The sequence below is a fragment of the Carica papaya genome, chromosome 4 (assembly GCF_054855325.1).
Source record: "Carica papaya isolate Zhongbai chromosome 4, ASM5485532v1, whole genome shotgun sequence".
In the NCBI taxonomy this organism is placed as follows: Eukaryota; Viridiplantae; Streptophyta; class Magnoliopsida; order Brassicales; family Caricaceae; genus Carica; species Carica papaya.
In genome coordinates, this window is record NC_142312.1 from 8,899,674 (window position 1) to 8,926,945 (window position 27,272).

General features: G+C 36.7%; 1 protein-coding gene across 1 annotated transcript; it reads right to left on the reverse strand.

Annotated features, from left to right (window-relative positions):
- Positions 1-981: 981 nt before the first annotated feature.
- On the reverse strand, positions 982-26,078 carry LOC110812745 (ASI1-immunoprecipitated protein 3). The gene is made up of 8 exons (XM_022039584.2): positions 25,559-26,078; positions 19,203-19,265; positions 18,382-19,113; positions 18,127-18,261; positions 17,632-17,715; positions 3,049-3,108; positions 2,878-2,964; positions 982-1,513 (listed from the first exon to the last, which is right to left on the reverse strand). The coding sequence occupies exons 1-8, from the start codon at positions 25,919-25,921 to the stop codon at positions 1,220-1,222; spliced, it is 1,818 nt and encodes a 605-aa protein (XP_021895276.1). The 5' UTR covers positions 25,922-26,078; the 3' UTR covers positions 982-1,219.
- Positions 26,079-27,272: the final 1,194 nt, after the last annotated feature.

Genomic DNA, 27,272 nt, shown 5'->3' on the forward strand with positions numbered 1-27,272 from the left:
TATACCCTTAAGAAACAGTGATGAGCCCATATGTTTTTTGGTGGACGTTTTTGTCAATTGAACAATTTAAAACAGGCACTCAATTTTATATATACATATATATATTATTAATGTTAATAGTTTTGGAAGTCGCAGAGATCAAGAATGGGATTCCTGTAATTAATTTGACCGTTTCCCGTAACAAAAGCATTAATAATTAGCAATAATATATTGCAAAAATCGCAGAGCCCACATTGTTATAATTACCATAAAACCCCCTACTGATAGAAGTATGAATTTACGAAAATGACCAAGACCATTTCATCGAGCAAACTAGCCGAATGAAGGCAGCCAGGAGAAACAAGTAATAATCGCATTTCGAGGCAGAAGGGTAAAACAGTACATACAAGCGATTAATATGGGAAATGGGGAGCAAAATTCCAGGGCAATGCGATTGCTTCTACAATATGCTGTGTGTCTGCTATTATTCCATAGCATATCTCTACTAGTTCCATTATTTTACTGTCCACTTAATACAGCGGTCAATTATAGTATTTAACTTATAATATATATATATATATATATTATATAAATCTTTTGATGCCTCGCACAAGACAAATTTCATTAATCCAAAATATTTTTAGTTGTTTTTCCGTTATGAAGAAATAAATACACACAACAAACACGCCCCAAAAGTAGTAATAATAAAGGGAAGGTCACAATCACCTTGTCTCGAGCAAACACAATAATGGCGCATTAGCAATTAGTGTAATACATGCATAAACTTGGAAGAATGATTTCATCATGTTTATCAAATTAGATGACTGTGGTTTGAGTACCATCATGCAAAAACATGAACATTTCTTGCTTCCTGTTTAATTTGCCAACCCTTCTATTATTATGATCATTGTTATTATCATCTGCTATTAAAGATTAAACATGATTAAATAACCATTCAAAAAACTACACCTACCGATCTATTTACTCCAGCCAAAGAGCTACTGACGCTATCAACCCCCAACTCCCATTCTCATATATCAATTTTGCCAACTATAACAGTAATCCCACATGGGGACGGCAGGTGCATGCACACCGTAACTAGGCTGCAACTTAACTATGCTTTTACTCACTACTGATAAAGCAAACCCAGATATATAAAAGCTGTACAAGAAGTCAATTTGCTACCCACCACTACATAATATCACTTACAACCGCCAACTCAAGAAACCACCTCTACTTCCTACTCCACCTTCTTTGAAGATTCGGTATTTTCTTCATCCTTTTTTTCAGACCTTCCAAAAGATTTCTGAGCCTCCAGTACAGGTACATATGCCTCACTTGCCTTCCTGAGAATCTCGTTTGCTGATTTTTCAGATTCCCTTGGGCTTGCCAAGTTTTTCTCTACTCTCTCAAATTTTGCTGTGGCCAATGGTGCTGTCCCAACATTTTTTGCAGAGCTTGGCCCATCTATTGTCAGTGTAGAAACTTCATCCCTAGAAGCATACCAAGAATGTCCGCAAGCAATACACTCCAACTGAATACAACAATAGGGGTCAGTATGCAAGTCAATATATAATTGCAGACCAAATGCACAAGAAAAGTGCTTTTCAACTGCCAGAAAAAAAAGTGATATGATCTATGACATCTTAACTAAACCATGAGAAACTTTCATGAGTGCTTTGGAGACATGTTATACAATTACACTCCCTGCTCCAATGAAAAATACATGTTTTCTTACTTCATAAAGCCCCATTTTTCAAAGAAGGGAAATCTCACAGATTTTCTTTTTTTATTTCTTTACCATAAGCTTAACAACTAACCCAACCAATTTGTCATGCTCCTATCAGGATTTAGGAACCAATAGTTAAATTGGCAACATATAGACAGACACCTTCTCAAGCCTATTGTTAACATAACAATAATTAAACCCAGGAAATCATATTAAAACAATCAAAACCTGCAAGTCAATTTAGCAAGCCTGGTCACGTTGAAATAGATTTGTAATACGAAAATAGGAAAATTAATACAGTAGGTAGCAGTAGCAACATTAGGACATGCAACATCTTTTGGACTTCATAGAGTCATACATGAAATGATGATGATGACAAACAGAACTGACTAATGGTATGACATCTCATTTCAAGAGTACAAATAACTGTGGCCCAGTATTTCACTTCAAATATTGATTTTGAAGATAAATTATCAACAGAACACTTAAAGACCATGACAGAAACTGAAGACAATTTACTTCAAAGAATTTTCCCAAAATAACATGACAACTACCATCAAACGTCTAGAATACAGACAATAATTTGTCTTGATGTCAGAATACAGAGTAATTTGTCTTGATGTATTCACAGGCTCATTTGCAACCTCACTCAAATTACTGCTATAGGTATGTTACAAGTCCTCAACCAGCTAGTGTAGAATTCAGCAAGTTAGGCAGTTTTTAGTAGTTTCTCAAAAACTATAGTGTATCAGATTTTGTTCTTTTTATGTTAGTGGGTAGCAACCTATATCTAATGGATACTTCCTAATGCTTTCTTCTTACCATTATAAGTATAGACTAAACGGAAGGGACAAGTAGTATTAGAAAGATATTTCTTCCTCTATCAAAATAATAGGAAGGAAGAGAAAAAAGCACAACAGTGGAGGACTAGTTGTCCTCCAAAGATTTTGAGTTCCTTAAACACTGGACTGAAGGTTCTCTCTAATGTGCCCTTATATTCACAATAGGTCCTAAGCAAAAAGACCTAACAAGTATTCTTCTTAGTTTCTCCGAGATTTTCCTGTAAGTAATTCCAAATTTGGGACCATAGTGCCTATCAGCTAAGTCAAATTAAATTATGAAGGAAACAATGTTTGAAAATTTCAGACTTGTAAGCCATAATGCAAAACCTGGTAACGGTCCCCGTGTCCTGCTTGAATAATATCCCTTAGGCCCACTTTAAACTCCGAGCATCTTGAGCATCGAGCATCAGTCATCTGCTCATTCAAAAACAGCAGCAATGAGTTCATGTTAAATAAGCAACAATAGTTAAAACAAATATGAGGAAAAAGATAAGTTACCTGCATTCGTTCTGACTCATCAGGCTCCTTTTTTGCTGTCTCTTCTGCCGTTAAACCTTCCTATAATATAAAGCAACTGAGATATTGGTTGACATACCTTAATCCAAAATCACAATGGTTTATACCAACAAGAGAGTAATTAATAATTTCTTCTCATTTTAATTTATTTAGTCTAGTTATTATTTTGATGCTTGTTAAATGAAGAATTACATTCTAATGAAGTTCATTTAAATAAATATTGAAAGCCAAATGTAACTAGCAAGTAGTAACCATATAATGCATTGCTCTTTCAAGATTTAACGGGTATTTCATTTTTTTTCTTAATTTTCAGATTTGGCAGCATGTATTTCATTTTATTCTTTAAAATTTTTAAATATGACATATCTCAGGACTGAAAGTTAATTTGAGAAGTAACCTTACAGATATTAATGTGGAGGATCAAGCCGTAGTGAGCCTGGCAGTCAATAGGGTGTGCTTGGATTAATTGGCCTTTGATATATCTAGGAGTCCCTGAGGGGGTCATCCGAGGAGTAACCATTTTTGGGAAAGAGTAGAGAATAAAGTAGCCAACAGGCTAGAACGTTGGAAAAAGGAACTTTTCTCCCCAGGAGTTAAGAGTGACTTTGATCCAGGCTTGTCTGTTTACCATATCACTTTATTTTTTGTCCTTGTTCCAAGTACATGCAGGTGTAGCAAAGTGAATTGAGAGACAAATGAAGTAATTTCTAAGGGCAGGAGCAGATGATGGAGACTGGGACCATTTACTGAGCTAGGTGTTGCAAGTACAAAAGTTCGAGGTTATGAGGGAGGATGCATAGCAGGACAATCCATATCCCACTGTATCCCCTGGAAATGTATCTCCCAAACCCTTCCTTAGTTTTTACCCCAAACCTATAGTACATGTGGGAGATGGAACCACAGTGAGGTTTTGGGAGGACACTCCGGTGGGGGATCAACCTTTAGCTTCTTAGTTCCCTCACTTATCTAACTTATCCGCTAGACACGGATCACAATAGTGCATTTTTTTCCACCAGTGAGGGGAGCATGGCCTGGGACTTCCTTTTCACCCTTAACCTATCGGATCCGAAAACCTTTGAATTGTAATACCTATTGGGATTACTGGAATGGATACACTTATCTTCCCAGACAGACACTAGGATATTGTCATTGTAACCATCAGGAGTATACACATGCAAGTCTTTCCTTGAGTTCTTCATTAAAGACCATCCTTTAAGCCAGTTTCACATTGCCAAAATCTTTTCCACAACGCCTATGCTGTCAAAGGTTAGGATGTTTATTCGGACAGTCATGTATCTTTTTCCACATACTAATGAAATGCTACAAATTTGTCATCTTCATGTGCTTCAAAGAAGAGGAACCTTAGTTCCATCTATAGCTCCATTGGGATAGCTAGGAAGATGTGGATAAGAATGCTCGGCATGTTTGGACTTAGCAGGGTCACCTCTCCTACACATAAAGGTTGCTGAAGTTAGAAAGCAAGGAAACCATTGTGGAGAGGAGCTGTTTTATCTGGCTTGTGGACATTATAGCTTGCATAGAACAGAAGAATTTTCAATGATACACAAACATCTTTCCAAGTCATTTTGGGACAAAAATGACATTTCCGCAACTTCATGGGTCAAGGCATACAGTTATTTCTATGAAATAGCTATTTATGATTTCCATCGGAATTGGGAGACTACCATATTTGTTCATTAATAACAATAACTCATAAATTATGTGTTGTAAAGGTTTTCTCTTTCTCTTTTGATGTTTCTTAAGGAGGATGTCTTATTCTCCACTTTGCGCTCGTCTTCCCCTATCCTAATAAAGCTTCTTTTTCTATCTGAAAAATATTTGACAAAACAAAGTTAAAAACTTGTTTAAGTACGAACTAAGTTGTTATTTATTTTTTATTTATTAAATGGCATCGACCAGTGAAAATACAACAGATATGCTGAACAGAAAGTATACATCCCAATCAAAACCCAAGTTCAGATCCACCCGTCACTCTTGAAGATGAGGATGAACCAAACAAACCATGCTACCTCTGTTTACAATTCCTTTGCCAACAGTGACAACTAGAGATTGCTTTGAGCATTATATGGAAGAAAAGACTAGGTTAAAACAATTTTTTTCTAAATTCTCAGAGTCAATCTCCACAAACATAGACATCATCTTAAAGCCTAAATTATATTTTTATCACAACTTATATTATTACGACCAACTTTATTGATGATAACTTGAGGTTACATAAGAAGATTTGAACTTTGGTCACATTTCTAGTCATTCCGGCGAAGCAATTGGTGGAGCAGTTGAAATATATTTTCTTCTTTTTTGAAATAAAAGTATGAAATTATATTGAAGTAAAGGTGTCGAGGGGGCACTGCTCATTTACAAAAAAATTACAAATCAATTAAACAATCGACTATATAGTCAAGATGATTAAAGCATTCGATGTTATGTTCTAAAATAGTGGATCCGAAATAATGGAACCAGTTGTCAGTGATGATTCCGAAGTCGACTTATTTTCCTCGAAAGCACGATTGTTTTTTTCATTCCAAATAACTCAAAATATAGTGAGAGGGACGAGTCTAAAAGTGTTCTTGTGATAGCTCAATCCTTTACATGCAAGCAGCTCATCCAAAATTGATTTATGTTTGACCCAAAAGAGTCCCAAGAGGCCAAGAATAGTAGACCAGGGGTTATGAGAGACTGGACATCCTAGAGTACGTGATTACACGTTTCATTGCTGTTTTTGCAGAAAAAACATCTATTGACAATTATAAAGCCTCTTTTCATTAAATTATCTAGTGAAAAAATGCGGCTCTTTGCTATTTCTCATGCAAAAAAAGAAATTCTTAAAGTGGCACTCGATTTCCAAAAAATATTAACTGAAAATTTTGTCTGTTCTTATGTAATATTGTCACCCAAGGTCTTATACAGGGACTTAACTGAGAAATTACCAGATTTGGTGTGTTGTCAGATGAGTTTGTCATTGCTATCAGTTAGGTAGATGTGAGACAGAGTTTAGGGCAAATGTTCATATTCCTCAATTTTCCAATCTTGCAAGTTTCTAGACAATATCACCTGCTATTGACTCAGTTCGACAGCATCTTTTACTAAAATATTTTTATATCTAGCAATCGCATAAATCAATGAAAATCTTGATTGGAATGCTCCTCTGTCATGCCAAATATCTTTCCAGAAACGAATTTTGGTGTCATTGTCGATGCTCCACCTAGAATTATAAAGAACAAGGTTGTTTAGATTCCAAATGCCTCTCTATAAGCTAGAGCCATAACTGCTGTTTTTTATTTTAAAGTTATCATTGCAGCCATCATTGAACTATTTATTCATAATGATTGATTGCCAAAGGCTGTTGTTGTCATTCCAGAATCTCCATATTCATTTTCCAAGTAGAGCTCTATTCAGTTTGTCAATTGATCACATACCCAGTCCACCTTCTTTCAATGGTTTCTTGATTTCTTTCCAATTCACAAGATAATTTTTTTTGTTGTTGTTGTCACCATCACCCCGAAGGAAATTGCATTGTATGGCCTCTAGTTTGTTAGCAACATTGCTCGTAATATTAAGTATAGATAATAGGTAGATGGGAAGATTTGAAAATGTGCTTTTGATGAGTGTAAGTCTACCTTCCTTGGATAAGAACCTCCTCTTCTAGTTTGCAAGACGACTATGAAACACGTCAATTATCGGATCCCAACAGGTTTTATCTTTGAGTTTAGCACCAAGAGGAGCACCAAGATAAATAATGGGAAGATGAGATAATTTACGGCCAAAAAAACATGCAAGTATGTCACCCAAGGAAATACCCTAAACCACTAACTCAGATTTGTGTTGGTTTACATTCAGTCCTGATACTGTCTGTAAGCAGAGTAAGACACATCACAAGAAAATTAAGAAACGAATATCAGGTTGACAGAAAATGAGTGTGTCATCAGCAAAAAATAGATGGGTAATCTCCATTTGGTTCTCTTGTTGGTCAACAGTAATACCTTTCAATAGCTGCAATTCTTTAGCATTTTCCAATAATTTATTTAAAACTTCTATAACGATGATGAAAAGGAGAGGAGAAAAATGATCACCTTGTCTCAAGCCTTTGGAAACAGTGAAAAAATTTGATGGACCACCATTAACCATGACCGCAAAACTAGATGTAGAAATGCATGTTTTAATCCAACCTCTCCATTTTGCACCAAAACCAAGTCTCTTCAGCATGTAGTCAATAAAGTCCCAACTGACGTGATAAAAAGCTTTCTCCATATCCAGTTTACATAATGTCCCTTTTTTGTTATTCCTACTGGTTTCATCCACTACTTCGTTTGTAATAAGAATAACATATGTAATCTGTCTACCAAAAACAAAAGCATTTTGTGATTCCCCAATAACTTTATGTAAAACAATAGCAAGTCTTTTAGTTAACATTTTTGAGAGAAGCTTGTATATGCAGCAAATGAGACTTATTGGCCGGAAGTCTTTGATGTTCTTCGGGTTGAGTAATTTAGGTATCATGACAAGAAAAGTAGAATTAAGAGCTCTTACAAACAAGTCATGATTATGAAAATCATTAAAGAAGTCAATAATATCGCTTTTGACAACCTTCCAAAATATAAATTTGAGATTAAAATTATCTGACCCTGGGGCTTTGTCCCTATCACAATCCCTCAAGCAGTCAAAAATTTCAGCTTTAGAAAAACCTTTTTTCCAATGATAAGCAATCATCCATATCAACTCTGTTTGGCATTAAATCATCAAGTCTAGGGCGAGAGCCAATGGTTTCAGTGTAGAGTTTTTGAAAATACTTACAAACACCATTTCGTAGATCATTATTGTTTTCTAAGCAGTTGACCTTCAATAGTGAGTTTGTCAACAAAATTGACCCTTCTGCGGTGGTTTACAATCATATGGAAGTGTTTAGAGTTTCTGTTCCCATCTTTAAGCCATTTCTCTCTAAATTTTTGCTTCCAAAAAGTAGCTTCCATTTGGAGTCTGTGCACCAAATCAACTTTCAATTTGTTCCTTCTATCAATATCATCAGAAGTAAGATTGCAAAGTTCTTATAATCTGCCAATACTGTCAATTTCAACAATTATATCTGAAATGCCCTCTTCCTCTTGTCTGCTAGTAGTTTTAGTCTAATTCTTAATCTCCGTTTTTAGTTTTCTGAGCTTTTGAGTAATTCTATAAGTAGTCGTGCCATTGACTTAAGTATTTTTCCAAATGTCATTCACTAGTGCTTTGAAACTATCCAATGTGATCCACTTGTTGTCCAAGCAGAAGGGAATGGGGCCCCATTGGATTCCATCCGAACCAACATGATGGGAAAATGGTCTGAAGTGACTCTGGGCATGAGTTTTTGGTAAATGTTTGGAAGTGAAATCATCAGATTAGAGGTGATAAGGAACTTGTCAATCCTTGAGAAAGAAGGTTGATCACGCATATTACTCCACGTCCATTTCCCTCTATTAAGTGGGAGATCAATCAAGTCAAGATTATTGATGAGGGAATGAAAGTCCTCAATGCTAGAATCACCGTAGCTTCTGTCCGATCTTTCAGATCTTTTTAAAACCATGTTAAAGTCTCCACCAATGATACCTTTATTACCCCATGAACTTTTGATCATCTCAAGTTCAGTTGCTAATAATGTGTGCTCTGTGTTGTTGCCTAGTTAAGATATATTTTCTTGAACAAAATACTATTGAAGTTTTCATGTTAAACATGATTATGGCCATGTTCTTCAACACTAGGTTCCCATCTTAGTTGACTCGCTCTAAGAGAATAGGGAAATTATCTAAACATGCAACAAAAACCAGCCTAGGGGATAAGCAACCATGAAAGGGCAAAATTATCTTTCCATTTTTCTGTAGTGTTCATTTCTAGTTTTGTTGCAAGTTATCCACATTGATCCCAGTTCAGAATTAAGTCATGGAAGTAAGTTCGAGAGTGAATGTTACTTGCAAAATACAAAAAAAAAATTTTAGGAAAATTTTTAGTGTTGATCATGACAATGGGCAAGGGAGATACTTTCATCTTTCTTTGGACTATCAAGGTATGATCTGGCTTAACCAATTTATTATATCTGAGTTGGAGGTTGATGGTAAAGTTAATTCGTTTGCAGAATGTCATCTGACATTCCGGAAGATGAGGGAGATAAGAGGGTGGGAAGAATATGCACTCCGGAAGAGAGCCAATAATTGGTTGGAAATACCTTCAAAATGCACTGACACAATTCTGCAGGAGCAGAATCAACCAGTAACAGCCAGCTAGTGGTCAAGAAACCTCAAACAGGTGAAAATGCCTGTGGTTGAAAGGGAGGAGAAAAGCTGTGCAACATTAATGGCAGCAGAGAGTGCTAAGGAAACGCCACAAAAGTCACAAACGGCCGGAAGGAGAAGAGACTTTTCAATTTTTTGAAAAGGCTAAGATCCTGCCTTAAAATGTGAAAGTAATGGGGAGATATGGAAAGATATGGATATGAAGAAAATTAAGGAGGATTTGAAATTATTCGGAATCTGAATGATTGGGAGGTCGAAGAGTTTGAAGATTTTGTTGCATCTCCTTGATTCTTTGCAGGTGTCGAACAGTGAAGATCATGTAGTTTGAAAACTGGAAAAGAATGGAAAATTTTCTGTCACTTCATATTATAACTATTTAAATGATCAGGGTGCTGAGATCAAAAGAGTTTTTCCAGCTAAGCTCATTTGGAAGACAAAAATTCCTCCCCGCATTGCTTTCTTCGCTTCTTACTTGCACAGGCTGAAAAGTAAGGGCAGGATTATCGTAAACGGATTCTATTGCCGTCTAAAGGCAGAGGAAACTTGTAACCATTTACTTTTGTGGTGTCCTAATGTGTAAAAGTTATGGTGCATGATTTATGGGCTATTCAGGATTAATTGGATTATCTCGGGTTTGGTTGGGGGGGGGGGAGGGAGATTTGGGTTTGGGATGGTTTATATGTAAAAAGAAATATTGCTAATATCATCCACTTGACTGTTTTTTGAGTCATTTGGAAAAAGCTAACAGAAGAGCTTTTGATAATATTGAGAGTACTACTAATAGATTAATAGATAGGTGGATACACATGTTTGGATCGAATATGTTAGGTCATGACGTCAATAGTGATGGGCATTTTAGAGATGTCATTAATATTACTGCGGTTGCCCACAGAAAAGGAAGGAAAATCAAATGGAGTAGGAGTACAAAACAGCAGATAGAATCTTCAAAAAATGCCCTCCTAAACAGGAGCTGAAGAAGATGGGCCTGACCCAAGAACAGACAAAACATAACTACATAAAATCAGGGGAAGATCACAATTGGGCTATGAAAACAAGCACAATAAGCTGGCAACTCGGGCTGATGGACCAACAAAAGAGCCGGCCTGGTTTAGAGCTGTATGGCAACCCAAGGGCCAACCCAGATATCCCAATCCTCTTATGTGCCTTGACCCGACTCAGAACTAACGCATGGCCTCTCTCACGGTGATGCAGAAAGTTCACTCGCATGGAAATAGAGATCAGATCAGCAATATTGCACCTGCGGAGAAAACGCACCTAGATATAGCACTGACAGACAGAACTCAATCCTGGAGAGACACCATGACTGAAATCAATCATAATTACTCCTTAATTAGTGACAGACAGGATGGAGAGGAAGAGAAATGAAGCCAAATGGAAACAAATCAAGGTCGGATGGCCGACAGAATGGCTGTTGCAAAACAACAAAAGGCCAAAAGTGAGAGATCGGGGGAGTACTTCTCCAGAAAATGTGCTGATGAGTTTAAGGACACTGTGGATAGGCTTGGTTTTGTTGGATATTCTGCTGATGGGTGGAAATAGGACGTGATCTAATCAGGAATTAATCTGGTTTGTTCCAGACTTGACAGGTTTCTAGTTTCAGCATCATGTCAGTTACAGATGAGGGTGTTTGTGTCAAAAACGTATGCAGAGAATCATTTCTGATCATTTCCCATATGCTTTGACATGGGATTAAGTGGGGACCATGCCTGTTCAAGTTTGATAACAAGTGGTTGAAAAGAGATGATTTCTGTGACAAGGTCAAGGAGTGGTGAGAAGCCGCATACCCTACAGATAAGGCAAGCTTCAGGGTTGTGCAGAGGCTTAAGCACATCAAGCTGGAAATCAAGATATGGCGTAATGAGAAGGAGATTAGATATGACGAGGAAACAAAGACTTTATTCAACAACATTGAGGTGATTGATGTAAGGGAAGGAAAGGGAATGGGTTTTTGACATTTGGGGACATAGCAAGGAGGGAATCTTTAAAAATGAAAGTGGCCAACAAAATTCAGATGGAAGAAAGTTCTTCGAGAAAAAAAAGCTAAAGCCCAGTGGGTTGTGGAAGGCGATCGTAATACGAGGTTTTTCTATTGTTTGGCCAGTCATCATCGAAGGAATAATTATGTGAAATCTTTGGAATTCGGTAATAGAGTTGTGAACGGGAATGAGTAGTTAAGAAGAGAAGCCAGAGATTTGTTTTGCAAGCTTTATAAGGAAGACTACAATTGGAGACCAAAACTAGATGGTATCTCTTTTAGGGCCCTAGATGAAGCAAGTAGAATTGAGCAAGAGAGAGACTTTTCGGAGGAGGAGATTTAGCAAAATCTCAAATCATGCAAAAAAGATAAGGCACCCAGTTTTGATGGCTTTAACATGATCTTGTAGGAGTTCTAGTGTAAGTGGGTCCTTCGTAAAATCCATCAATTCTTCCTTTTTGTTCCTCATTGCAAAGTATGGGGGAGTGCATAACATAAAGGACTTCAAACCCACAAGTCTAGTTGGGTGTATTGACAACCTGATCGCCAAGATGCTTGCAAGAAGAATGAGTTCAATTATGGCTAAGGTGATTGGGGAATGTCAACACGCCTTTGTAGGAGGAAGATAGATCCTTGATGATACTTTGATTGCTAATGAGCTCATAGGCAAAATTCTATACAAAAAAAGGACAAGTTGTTATGCAAGCTTAATATAGAGAAGGCCTATAACCATGTGTATTGGAATTTTGTGAACTAGGTTGGATTTCGGAGAGAAGTGGAGGAGCTGGATTAGGGCATGCATACAACCACATTCTTTGTAGTTAATGTAAATGGAGGACCATCATTTTTTTTTTCAGGGATTCTAGAGGGTTAGGCAGGGGAATCTTTTATCTCCTTTGTTTTTTTATTGATGTTATGGAGGCTTTGAGCAAAAATGTTGATAAAAGCCAAGGAATGTAATTTATTCAAAGGCCTAAAGGTAGAAAAGAGGGATAGGGTTGAAGAAGTTACACACTTATTCTTTGTAAATGACGCTATGCTTTTCTATGGGCCAGATAAGATAGTCATGCTTAACCTTCGATGTGTTTTGATGGTATTACAAGCAGTTTCTAGGTTGAGTACCAATATGTCTAAACCAGATGGTCAGATTGGGCACAGGGAGGGAGTCAGAAGACTTGGCGTGTGCCTTAGGGAACCGAATTGCCAGCTTAGCAATTAGATATCTGGGTTTGCCTTTACGTGCTAATTTCAAAGATATGAAGACATGGGATCTGGTTGTGGACAGATTTGAACTGAGACTTACTAGATGAAAGTGGGTCTTCCTTTCAAAAGGAGGGAGGCTCGCGCTCATTAGAAGCGCTATTATTAATTTACTCATTTATTTTTTATCTCTTTTGACTATTCCAGTGAAGGTGGCCAAGAAATTAGAAGCAATTCAATGCAGATTCCTTTGGAGAGATAAAGAAATACGAAGAAGATACCATTTGGTGGCTTCGAAGGAGATCAAGAAGCCACTACTCAATGGTGGTTTGGGCCTGAAATCCTCGGTAGAAATGAACAAGGCCAAGGAGTGCAAATAGCTATGGAGGTTTGTGAACAAGGAAGAGGAGTTGTCGAGGTGAGTGTTAGAAGCTAAGTTTGGCTTGAATGAGAGTGGGTGGTTCACAAGATAAGTAACAAGACCTCATGGGAAGAGTGTGTGGAATAAATCGGAGGATCAGTGATTGGAGGGTGGTAGTCTCAAGAATCAGTACCCGCAGATCTTTGTTATAGCCTAGAAAAAGGAAGCTAAGATCTGTGATCTTTCTTGTGGATATGGAGGAAGGAGAGAGGGTTTGGCAGGTGTTTGTTTTAAGGAATTTGAATAATTTGAAAACAGTGCATTTCCACCACTTCGTTTGTTGTGATGGTTAATAGGGGTGCTTCTTCCTGTTTTAAGGCGTCCCGTGGGATAAGACATGGTGATCTACTGTCTCCGCTGTTGTTTATTATCGTCATGGAAGCTTTTAATAGATTGTTGGAAAGGGCTAAGGAACTTAATATGGCAAAAAAGATATTGTTTGGCAAAAAGAATGCCAAAATTGAGGTATTGCATTTGTTTTTTGCACATGATGCTATCATTTTTTGTCAACCAAGTGTTGAGACCATACTCCATCTTCGATGTATACTTTTGTGCTTTCAAATGGTTTCAGGACTAAAAATTAATATCGCAAAGTTGGAATTGTTAATAATTGGGGATAGGAGAGAGGAGAGACAGTTGGCTGATGTGCTGGGTTGTAGAGTGGGAGATTTGCCTTTGAAATACCTTGGTCTTCCTTTGGGGGCAAAATATAAAGACTCTAGAACTTGGGATCCGGTCATAGAGATGTTTGAGAGGAGACTGGCAGACTGGATGAGGAATTTTCTGTCAAAGGGTGGAAGATTGACGCTAATTAAAAGTACATTAATTAATTTACCAATTTACTATCTTTCGATGTTAGCTATTCCATCCAATGTTGCAAACAAGCTGGAAACAATACAATGCAGAGTTTTATGGGGTGATGAGATGGATAAAAGGAAATATCATTTAGCAAGATCGGAGGAGGTAAAAAATCCTATGGAATGTGGAGGATTGGAGTTGAGATCTATTGTTCAAATGAATAATGCTTTGTTAGGAAAATGGTTATCGAGAAATTGCAGGAAAGGTGACAGATTATGGTGTAAAGTGGTGGGGGCTAAATGGGGTGCAAGGGGTGGAGGAGATGAGCGGAGTGTGGCTGGTAGAGCCCATGGCTGTAGTTTATGGAAGAATATATTAAAGGGTAGGAAAGCCTTTGAGGAATGTACTAGATGGTGTGTTGAAAATGGTTTAAAGATAAGGTTTTGGGATGATATTTGGGTTGGAAATGTTAGACTTAAAGACAGATTTCCAATAATTTTTGAGATTGCGCAGAACAGAAATATGACGATAAGGGAAGCACATGTGGAAAATGGAGACCATAGTTGGTGGGATGTGCAGGTGAAGAGAAATTTGAATGATTGGGAGAATGATGATTTTCAGCAACTATATCTTTTATTATCTGAATTAAAAGTGGGTGGTCAGGACGATTATAAACAGTGGACGTTGGAAAAATATGGGATATTTTCTGTGAAATCCCTATCTTGTCACCTTTGGGGTCGAAAGGTGAAAGCAGAATCTGTTCCGTTTAAGCAAGTATGGAAGACTAAAGCATCTCCAATAATGGCTTTGTTTGTATGGGAAGTGTGCAGAGGAAGTGTTTTAACTACAGATATGCTCATTAGGAGGGGGAGATGCATGGTGAATAGATGTTATAAGTGCAAACGTTATGCTGAATCTTGTAACCATATATTATTGTGGTGTCCGCTGGTTTATGATCTATGGACTTCTATTTATGGCATGTTGGGAATCAAATGGGTTATAGGGGGGTCGGTTAAGTATGAATTGTGGACTTCGGCTAGATTGTGTGAGAAGAAAAAATATTTAATGTTGATTCCATTATCTTTAATGTGGATTGTGTGGAAAGAGAGAAATTCAAGAGCTTTTGAGGGGATAGAAAATGATTTTACCAGCATCAAGTATAGATGGTTTCATCTTTTTGGTTCTTTATTCTTGATACATGATATATAAGACCTTGAGAATTTGGGGATGGTTTTAGATCATTTGATTGAACGGCAATTTTTGTATTTTACGCGATACCCCCTTGGTACCTATGGAATGATGTCCATTTTTTATTTCAAAAAAAAATAATAACTGGAAGATCAAAAAGTATAAGAGATTGTTGAATACCCTTTCCAGAGTGAACTTCAACAGTAGCAATGATACTTCATAGTGGCGCCTCGTTAAGAATGGGTCCTTCACTGTCAAATCTTCCTACAAGTATCTGTTCAAATTTGAAAATAATGACATCAGATTCCCAATTCAGCAAATCTGGAAGGCTACCCTGGATTTCCTTTTTTTTTGTCTAGGAGGCTAGTAGGGGTTGTATTTTGACAATTGATAATTTGAAGAAAATGGGTAAGACTTCGGTAAATGCTTGCTTTTTGTATAAGGCGGAGGAGACTTGCAATCATCTTTTGTTCTGGTGCCCAACTCTGTACAAGCTTTGGAATTTAGTTTTTGAACGACTTGGAATTAGTTGGGTGATGGCAGGTTTGCTGCATGATGAAATTTGGGCATGGAAGGGTGTGAGAGGCAATGGGAAGCATCTGGACGTAATTCCACTTACTATTTTGTGGATTGTGTAGAATGAGAGAAATAGGAGGGCTTTTGAAAGGGTAGATATTTTGACATTCTTAAGAATAAATGGTTCCAAACTCTGTCATTTGTTAATGTGCCATTCTCCTCATGTAATGGGAGAGTTATGGAACCTTATTAATACTTTGACCAAAATGTAAATTTCTTGTACAGGGGTTTGGTAACCCTTGGTGCCATTTTTAATACTATATTTTACACTTGATATTTCTAAAAAAAATGGAGCATATCCACCTGATAGAAAATAAGGACGAAGAAGAAGAAGAAACTGAAGACAGAAGAGTGGAATGCCCTGCTGATAAGGGAATTAAAGAGGCTAAAGCTCATGGGATACTCTCTAGGCTATGAAATAACCTATTGAAAGTTTTAATATAGTGAAGGGCTAAAGCTCATGAGTGATGAGTGGAATACTATAGAGATTTTAATATGGTGATGAGCACCCCTGAGTGGAGCACTCTCTAGGCTAAAGCTCATGGAACTTTCTCAAAGATCCTTGGCTTTCTCCTTAGGAGTTGGGATGCCTCGATGGTGTGACGAGTTGTCAGCTTCTATTATATTGTTCTGTTTTCCCTGTTTTTGTCACATTTTACGTTGTTTCTCAGCTGGATACCTTATTCACTGGTTTTGTGCATGTTTCTCTTTCTCAATAAAACTTATTTTTTCTACCAAAAAAAAACTATTGGAGTTTTCATAATAACAACTGAGAATGCTATCTCTGTCTGGGGGCTAAATATTTGAAATAATGGCTTACTAATTGGAAAACTTCTATTCTGAAAGGTGAATATCAACATATGAGGTGTGTTGCTCACATTTTACCCTTGGTGGCTGAGGATGAGCTGAAAGATTTAACCCTTCCATTCTTAAACTTTAGCGACCCGAGAGACACATGAGCTCTCCTCCAGCTAGGTTGCAAAGGTTTAAGACCTGTGCTGAACAAGAAAAAACTGAGAATATAGACCTAGTTGTTTGGAATTTGGAACCTGGCAGAAGCCTCCTTACTTGATGTTGGAATCAGCTTTAAAATTTAAAAGGCTTTTGATTTATTGAAAAATCAAGATAAATAAAATAGAGGTTAGCCTCATAGAACAGTTGGCATGCTTTAAGATGATAATTGGAAATATGCCCATGCTTGTCTTTCACAAGTTCTGTTGCTAGTCATCAAAATATTTTGAGGGGTGACACCCCCTTGGTGTCTATACTTAATATACTTCTCTTGTATCTCAAAAATATATATATATTTTATGGAAGTACTTTTAAATTTTTAGGTTTCCTTATGTCCTGGATAATGTGTACATGCTAGAGAATTATGGCATGGGAGTGTTCATTAGCACTAGGCATTTATCCTGGTGATTGAAGTGTTTCTTTAATGGGTTGAAAAATGAAGGCAAAGTTTGTTTGAATATTAGTATGCAAATTACAGTTGTGTTGCACACTCAATTTCTCAAACTCAAGAAGTATGCATTAGGGAAGATGAAATGTGGAAGGTGTAAGTGAATGCAATAGTACAAGGTAAAAGAAGCAAAGGGAACGAAGGACTTGGAGAAACAAAACTAGAATTGGATAAATAATTTAGAGATGAATGGGGAAAGATTGTCAAGTATTTTGACCACAGAACCAAAACTCATGAATCTTGATATTATGTTTCAAGACTATTTTGGCAGATTCGTGAACAAGCACCTGAAGATGAATGCCAGTTTTATTATATAATTCTTTTTACTAGTTCTCCCACCATGAATGAATAAGAATGGAGTAGAGGCTCATGGTATTGGCACAAAGGATAGATAGGAATAATCAACAGTCAAACAACTAAGTTTAACAAAGAAAATAGTCAAACTTTAGAAGAGTTAAACTTTTACCATAATTGTTGAGCATTTAAACACCAACCTATCCAATAAAGCACCAATATATAGCAGTGTAAAGAATAATTTCATCTACCATATTATACCAAAAAAATACTAAGTATTATCATCTCCAAAGAAACAAGCTGCTTTTGAGATGCAGAAAAAGAATGCACAATCAACTTATGATGAAGATACCTTCAATTCGTTTGGTGACATATTCAGTATTTTTGAAGGCTCCAATTCTCCATTGAGTAAACGCAAGGCTAAAAGTGGATTATTCTGCCAAAAAGGACATAATTCACTGAAACAGCACAGGAATGAAGCAAAAAGATAGACAAAGTCTGTAATGTTATCCAAGCATGCTTTTTCTTGACGATAAACCTCAATCCATGTAAGTTTGCTATACATCCTAATGAGTGATCATTTCAACAAAACCTTCTTTTATTGCATGTTTAAACGATGTCTACTTTTAGAGAGGACATCTCCAACCAAACTATTATTATCCAGGATTGTAGATAATTAAGACTTTGGGATATAAAGATCACACCGTGCTAGAGAGTGACATGCTTCAGCTGTGACAACAGTGAGTATCTAAATACATCACGAAATTGTGTATCGTAAAATATCCAAGTGCATGGATGCATTAAAGCATCTTGCCATCATTACTCTCATATACAAAGTGCTCCTGACCTTCAGATTGAAAACCAATTGCCGCAACTTCTGATTATACTTTTGGAAATCTGTGGAAAGAGCATCATGTGAAGCTATCTCAAGAGCAGTAACAGCAGAAACAGCAGCATCTGGCCAGGGAAAAAGATTTTCCCTCTGTTAAGAAGGAAAAGAAAAAAGCTAATCATTATCTATTTTACCAGGATTTTTTTAGCTGGAAGGGCAAGGGAATAATTCTGAAGCAAATTCCAGAACCAGAGAGAATTCATTATGTACCTTCTCTTGGGATGCATTTCCAGTTGCAGGACTTTTATTGCCCCTTTCATGAGTCGTGCCATCAGAATTGCCCTTTCCTTCATCGTCTGCTTGCATACTGTCTGGAGAACTGCATATGTACTGAATTCCTTGAAGCAGCCTCTCCAACCATTTATCACGATGAGTTTCCCCAGTCAGTGCATTAAACTTCAATAAGATAGAGTAATGCTCTGATGCATTAGGTGTGCAACTTAAAGGTGTTTCAGCCTTTCCGTCAGGCTTGGTATCCTCTCTTGTAACATCCAAAGGTGATATATTCTTTTTCCTGAGAGATCTTTTAGTCTTTAACTGATCTTCCTGATCTGTAATTGTATCTTCAATCTCAAGATCAGGAAGATCCCCCAATCGTGACATGGTCTTCTGAACAAGGAGGTCAATTTCATGCTGCTTGTTATCTTCATAATCTTTATCAGTCAACTTCCAAAGCTTCCGCTCCACAGTGTCATATACCTTTTGCACGATAAAACCAGGATTTTGTTTACGAACAGGAAGCTGCTTGTGGATTGGGACAAAATGCACCACACACTTGTGCATCACAGACTCAGCCGGAACCTCATCTCGGTGGAAACTATAGAAGAGTTCTCGTGTGTCACGTGATTGCCAACTTCCACCTCCTTTCTTTGCTGCCTCCTCAGGCCGATAGAACCATTGTCCAGTAACCATCATATTCCCATCTTTAGCTTGAGTAATGTCCTATAAATAGGACACTAATTCCATTATTTTTTTAAAAAAAGGCAACAAGACTTGAAGAAAACCATGCCAAGTTAGTTCTGAAAAAGTACCTTAATGATTGCCACATAAGGCTTTTGGCTTTTGTCCTCTGGAACTAAAAGTACAGGATCCTCCTGCAGAACAACAGTAGAATTACTAATGGTAGTCTCTTTTAAATAAACTAATGGTAGTCATAAAAAGACAACAACTTAACATTCATTTCTAACCCTAATAGAAACTCCTGAGCATCCCAGATTTGACCCATGTGCAAATACAGTATAAACTCAGGAACTAAAAGTACAGGATCCTCCAGTAGAACAACATTAATGCTATGATGATGTCATAAAATGGTAGACATGATTTCTCCATTTATAACTCAGATAGAAATTCTTTTTGGGATAAACCAGAGAGAAATTCTGGGATGTCCAGAATTTCAGAACAGAATGACGAAGTCTAGGATTTTCTTTTTTGGGGGAAGAGGGAGTTGAGGATTGAAATTTCTGACTAACTATTTATAATGAAACAACTCTTAAATTACTCTTTTCCATGAACAAAAAAATTTATTAGAGACAGGAAAGAAAATTATAAAGCCAGAGGACAAGAGATCCTCCTAAGAAAACAAAGAGAAGGAAGTACATTAGAATAGCAAAATCCTCTAGTCCCTTCGCAAAATAGTCAGACAAACATCCTAGAATAGCCATGGGCCCTAGACCACAAAGCTGCAAAGAAAACCATATGATCCTAGAGAAAAGACAGTAAGCTAAACCAATCCTTGAAAATACTGGCATTATGCTCCAAGCACAACACCCACAACCCTGCATCAAATTTTTGATAATTGTTCTTTACTGGACTCAATCCTTTGGGAGAAGATGACCTTCTTGGCCTCTCTTTAGGCTAAGGCCCACGGCAATTACTCAGACAAATCCTTGTTCTGGGATGCCTTTGTCATGTGACAAGTTTTCGGTTCTATAACCATCGTTTTGTTTTTCCTTTGTTTTATTTTGTTTTTCTTTACATCTTTTCTCAGCTGGATAACTTATCCACTGTACTTATTTTTTTCCTTTCTTTTCTCAATAAAACTTCTTTTTAATGTCAAAAATGGAAAAAAAAAGCACCCACAACCCTGCAAACATAGAACCTCTCTGCGATACCAAGCTTCCTTCTTCGTACTACCACCCTTGAGAAAATTCATAATGGATGAGGGACAAACCCAATAATAACCAAATGTCCGGAAAGGATAGATCTGAGCCTGCAAGCCACTTTACAATGCAAAAAAGGTGATCACAGGATGCTGCCACTGGAAAACACATAATATACAAGTCTGGATTAAAGGTGCAGTTACTTCTGCATATTTGCAACAAATCATTAATACTCAACCTGTTCAGAGAAGGAACCTAAACCTTTAGAATAGAATGGAACTTTGGTATTCCAAAGAAAAACTAGTAACAGTCTCATCAAGGACAGAAGTTGAATGTGTAAGATGAGAAAAAGGAACTTGTAATGAAACATATTAGATTGCTCCAGCAACCAAACACTACTTCAGGACAAGTAGAGATTAAGAAATGCTCAAAGATGCAAAGAAATCATCTCCATAGATTCACAATTGTTGATGTTTCAGGAAAAAAAATTATAGGCTTGTCTACCCATACGGTTAAAAAATAGACAAATGGAGGTGTGATGACACAAAGAAAGGTTATAGAGACAAGAGAAGACATTAGCAAGGGGGAGACCCCAAAACCAAAGACCTTGCTGAACAAAATAAAGAGTCATCACCCACTTCTAACAAAAAGGACATAGGGTGATCATAAAATTGCGAGATCCCCTTCTAAGAGATCTTGTAAATGGACATAATTCTAGCAAAATAATCCAATATTCCTGTGCCATTCGTACTTACGCTTTATCACCTTGTGCCACAAAAAACAAGATGTGGAGGAAACTGCCAAGGCCATTTAGCCAATAAAGACAGATTTTTAGATATATGATCCCTAATGCCTAAGCGACCAGCACCTTAGGAAGAAAACACAATGCACCAGATTGTCTCGCAAGGACTCACCCATCCTAGGTCAAAGATAAGCCTCATGATTCTTGTGATCCTAAAAACCACCCCTTTAACTGAAAGCGAGAGGTAATATAAGGGCATATTAGATAAGCAAACATCAAAAAGAGTTATCCTACCATCAAGTGAAACACTTGAACCTCTTAGATATCCTTTCAACCACTAGATCCCAAAAAACACTCCATCCAAGGTTTACTACCTCGAGGAAAACCCAGAGGAGGTAAAAGGCTAAGATAACACAGCAAAACAGATGCTACCCGCTCACCTAGCAATTACATCCGCCCAACATTAATCCTTGCAATACCACTTTTGGCAAGATCGATACGAAGCCTCAAAATACTCTAGAAGACCTTAAGAAGGAAAAGAACATTACTGACCGCTTTCTCATTATATTAGAGGAAGACAATGGTATCATCTGCAAACTATAAATGTGAAATCTCAGCACCATATATCCAACACCTAAAAACCTTTCAACAAACCTCTCTTACACCCCCATACAAGCATACAACTGAGGCCATTTAGCACAATATTGAAAAGAAAATGAGAGAGAAGACCCCTTGTCTCACACCCATTCGTCCTCGAAACCAAGATTCAGGCTCCCCATCAATAATCACTGCGTAAGACACAAAAGACAGACAACCAACAATCACAACATTCCCTCCCCAAAGGCACTCTAATTAATTGAAATGGAGTCATCCAACACTTTACTCATCCTCAAGAAAGCCACCTCCATAACAATTTTATACCCACTAATAACAAGACTTATGGATCCAAGCTAAATTCTAATAGATCCAGTCTCAATTAGAAACCAAAGTGACAAAGGTAAAATTCAAAACAATTCCAATTTTCCCATTAAGATAAAACTCTTCAAAAACCTTCGCACATCACTCCTAACATAATTCCAACATCTGTAGAAGAAACCACAGACAAGCAACCAGGACTAGGAGCCTTATCCCCACTACGAGCCCATATGGCTTTCTTCACCTCCTCCTCATTAACATATCTCTCCAACCAATTAGATCCCTCCCTAGAAAAAGAGCCAGGATCAAGACCCCCCAGAAAAGGGTGATCACTCTCCTCTTCTTTATACAATCTGTCTCTCAATTCTTTTTTTTTTTTTTAAATATAAGATAAGAAATATTATTCACAAAGGTACCAAGGGGATACCGCCCATGTACAAAGTATATATTACAAGTTTATTAAGTGGTCCATGACCCAACCAAAATCAACTCTCTCTCTCTCAATTCTACCATCTTCTAACTCCAACTCCTTAATGTAATTTCTCCTCCTCCCATTAGCAACCTTATGACACAGCCCCATATATCGTCCTCCTTCACCTGCTTAATTTTGGACCTCTATGAGCAACTAACTTCCTCTTTGACCATCACATCCTCATGTTCAATTTCAAAGAAGATAATCTGCCCAATCGCTTCCAAGAAATCTCACTGTTAAGAGGCTAGTCTTCGAGAAAAGAGATATGCTCAACAATGTTTTTCTTATTAGTGCCAACATCCCTAAAAAGCTCCTTGTTCAAAACGTTCAACCTACTTTTCCAAAATTAGGAATTTCTTCGTAAATCGAAAACCCTCTAACCCATCCAACTCAACCTTATTCCACTACACTCTTGGATATTACCTCTAAATTCATGCAATCACATATTTTTTAATCAAAAAGGGAAGGGGCCATTTCCATCGCCCAAACTCCAAAATGGGAAATGATATACGCGGGGACAGGGTAAAACTTCTTGCATTAATCAAGAAACTCTTGTTCTCAGCCACCACACACCAGGAATCGATCCAGGGAAGACATAACTCCTGCCTCTATTCACAAACCACGTAAATCGAGCGTGAGATAAGGGGAGGTCTCTAATCTTTAATAAAGCTATTAAAATTCCTATCGTAAGAGTAATCACACTGCCCTCTAGTTTTTTATAGTGAGACCTACAAGCACTTAAACCACCTCCAACACACCAAAAAAGAGTATATAAACGAGACAAGAAAAAGTTCTTGCCAAAAATTAAAAAAAAAAGGCAAGTAACCAACAATTGTTTCACCAAAAATGTTCAAAATGACTGAAAGGGAAAAGGTATCCTCAACAACATCAACAAGAAAGGTATCCTCAAGGCCCAAATCACCAACATACCCCTGGGAACCCCCTATAGAGGGAAAAACAGCCCACTCCTTAAACTATATTCCCAAATACTCCAAACAAACCACCAATCCACCACTTTCAACTTGGACTGCTAGAACGTACCTACATTGGGATTAGCCAGGAAAGCTAGTTCATATTCTTCCAATTAGTACATATCCAATATGAGCATTGGTAGAACATACAAGCATAAAAATTCCATGTTTGTTGAGTAATTCCAATGAGATTTACAAGCATCATTCTAAGAATAGCTTGTTTGAGTAATAGCAATGAGATTCCCCACTATCATTCTAAGAGTAGCTAGGATTTTTATAAGAAGATGCCATTTGTTTGATAGAAATAAAAAAGGAATCCATCAAAAATTTAAGTGGCTTAAAGCTGAAGCTGCTACTTTTTAAGTTAGAGAGAAAAAAGATAGAATAACAACAACAGGAGTGGGAGAGTCCAGGTTGAAAAGAGGATTTCCTCAATTCTTCGTCACATTCAAAACTGTCTGCCAAGGCTCCTAATTGATAAAAGTACAGAAGAAAGTAATCTTCTTTCTTTGTTGAGTACCTTTCTCACAAAAGTATAAGAACAAATGTTTAATTTCTAAAACAGATCACTTATCTTTTTAATTTTTGAGAAAATTTTCTTCAGGTGCTTGGAATTACTAATCTTTCCCAATTTTTTACCTTAATTTAATAGAAAATTGAATCCAATGATAGAACTCAATACAAATTGAACCTTGCATTCTTGAGAGCATTTCTGAACTTATACATGTCAAGCCCAACTATATAAAGCATTAAAACAAGATATAATAACACAATCAAGTCAAGAGATAATCAAAAAAATTCATTTACCCTTATTAACTTTTACTCAAGAAAGACAACGATCAACCATCTAATATTTTTTTGTGAAAACCAGTGCTCCCAAACAACAGAAGAGCAAGGAATGTTCAATTTAATGATTGAACCACTGAATGCAAGTGCATGCGAAGTAAATGCGAAATACAGTACAGAGGCACATGATAAATGGGTGAAAGAATTTATGAGCATGAAAATATCATTCACCATCCCTGCTATATCTCAGACAACAACATCTTTTAATAAAAAACGAAGTATAATAGAGAATAACAAACAATACTCCTAACTTCATCCATCTTCCAGTAGAGTGAAGAAACATTTTAGTCTCGTTCCTCTTACTACTTTTTAGGTGGTGTAGAAAAAGATAAACAAGAAAGCGTTTGAGGGGTGGGAGGTGACATTGATAGGGTTAAAGATAAATGGTAACAGACCCTGAGTTTGTTGATTAGGGGTCATCATCTTTATTCAATGCAGAATTTTGGAAATCTTATTAACATATTGATAGATATTAATATTTTGTACATGGGTTTGCACACCCATTGGTACTTGTGAATGAATCTTACCATACTATTTTTATTTTTTAAAAAAAAAAATCATCCATCTTCCAGCATCTCTTAGCAGACACCAGAAAAAGTGAGCCTAAGATAGCCTCAATTACCGTCTGCACAGTGTCATTTCTACATAAACGCCACCAGCAATCATAATATAAACAAATTGAAAATATTAACTCCACAGGCCATGACTTCTTTGACTTTTTCTGGCTTTTTGTACATTGCCTCAGAAGCCAAAGAAAACAAGGATTATAGCTAGACATCATCAACAATCAACACCAATGACTAGTAATAATTCGAATTAAGAAAAACATCTCCAAAACTCCATTATCATCTTACATTTCTCACAAGCTCATTAAAGGCCCCTAAGTTCTCAACTGTCTTTGTCAAAGTAAACGGTCTCAAAGCACATGCCAGATAGACCCCGCAGGGCAGTTTCGTTAAAAGCCCTAAATCTTTTTAAAAGTGTGCACCAACAAGATCAATTCACCGGAAAATTTCAAAGCAAAGAACTAACAAACTGAAGGAAAAACTTAGAAATAAATGAGAAACAAACTTGCATAGTTAATCCACAAGCTGGAAAACCTGCTCTTAAAAGGAAATCTCGTCAACAAACAGCACTCAAATAATGCAAGCCGGATTCTCATAACAACAGAAAACCCAGCGGATGATCATCGCAAACCCTAAAATCTACTAAAATCCGAGACGGGTTATTTTTAAAATAAAAGCAGAGCCAGTGCGAAAACCTACTTGCAAACAAGGTAAAACCTAATTCCATCACCAGCAATTACCAGAAACACAAACATGAAATAAAAACAACCACTCACCAGATCATAACGAGTCCCGTCATAGTCGAAGGCTTCGTAATGGTTCCTCCGCCCTCGCCCTTTACCAGATACCCTAACTGACTCTCCAACGGGATGAGGAGGCTCCTCCTCCTCCTGCTGTTGCTCAACTTCCTCCCGGTTCTCCTCCTCTTCTTCCTCCCCTTTCCTTCCTTTCTTTCCCTCCCTTCCGACTTTCCCAACCACCTCCTCTTCTTCCTCATCGTCTTCATCCTCCTGTAGCTTCATTCTCTTCCGTTTCTTCTGCGACTGCACCTTCTCCAATGAATTACGTGTCCTTGGCCGCGTCGGCAACTCGTCCTCCTCGTCGCTCGTGGACACCTGGGCAAACCTCCGGTTTCCCATTTTCTAGAGTTCCAATAATCAGAGATTCAATCAAGTGATTGACAGAGTAGGGGTTTTGAGATCAGGGTGTAAACAGAGAGTTAAGAAATGATGCGAGCCCGCCAATTGCAACCTTATGAATTTGTGAATTGTGATTTGTCGTGTAAAATTTGCCATATAAAATTCCGTATTTATATTTACGGCTAGGGTTTTTGCAAATTATTCATTTTTTAAATAGTTCTCTGCTTTATTATTTGTATGAAATTATAGAAGTGTTTTAATTAAAATAATAATTAATTTTTCTATATCTTTATGTTGTATCAAATCGATACTGAAGTTTAACTTATACTTAAATTTAATTAAAGTATAATATATATATATATATCTACACTTTTTTTTTGTCTTGATCACAATAACATAAATGATAAATAAATACATATCACGTAATATACAGTAATATGATAAAAATTAATATTTATTACATCCCTCGTTCAAAATTAAATGAGCGAAGCTCCATACAATATCTTCACAACAAATATTTTATTTATATTCTATATACAACAAAAAATAATAAAACTATAAAGTTTCTTCATAATTTGCTACTCGATTTTGAACTTATTTTGAACCTATCTTACCTAAACAATTTTGAAAATTTGGGACAAGAATTCTATTATCTTAATAAAAAAATAATAGTATCTAAAACTGATATATACAAACAAATATTCACGCAGACTTGATAAAACAAATGTAAAATCTATTTTAAAGAAAAACTAATTTAAAAGACAATCATAATCATTATTATCGTAAAATATAACTTAAAAAATAATCATAATCATCATCCTTTTCATTACCAATTCCAAATATATTTTTTTTCTTTCTTATAGATACTAATCTCCAGATTTCATATACAAATTCTTTTCACATGATTAGATTTTATTTCGTTACATCATTTTCTTAAGTACTACCATATTTCAATCAAAACTTATATAATATTTTTTAAAGTCACAAACATCATTACATAACACTAATAAAAAATCACAACCACAATTACATATGTACAATTTTCCCTTTAATAGTCTTCTTTTTATATCTTTTAATATTTTATTGCACAATATCATTTTTACCAGTATCAATGAGAGCCCATGAGGGTTCCCTCTATATGCGAATGCTCAAACATTACCATATTCATTAACAATCATTGGTTGTCCCATACCTTGTTCAATATGAGCACTGCAGTCATCGGTCATTCTCATATCTCGTCCAATATGAACGTCATAATCAACAAATATCCTCATATCTCGTTCAATATAAATACCACTAAACTAATTTCCAATCATGTCTGATATGAAACTTTCTAGCCACATCTGACTAA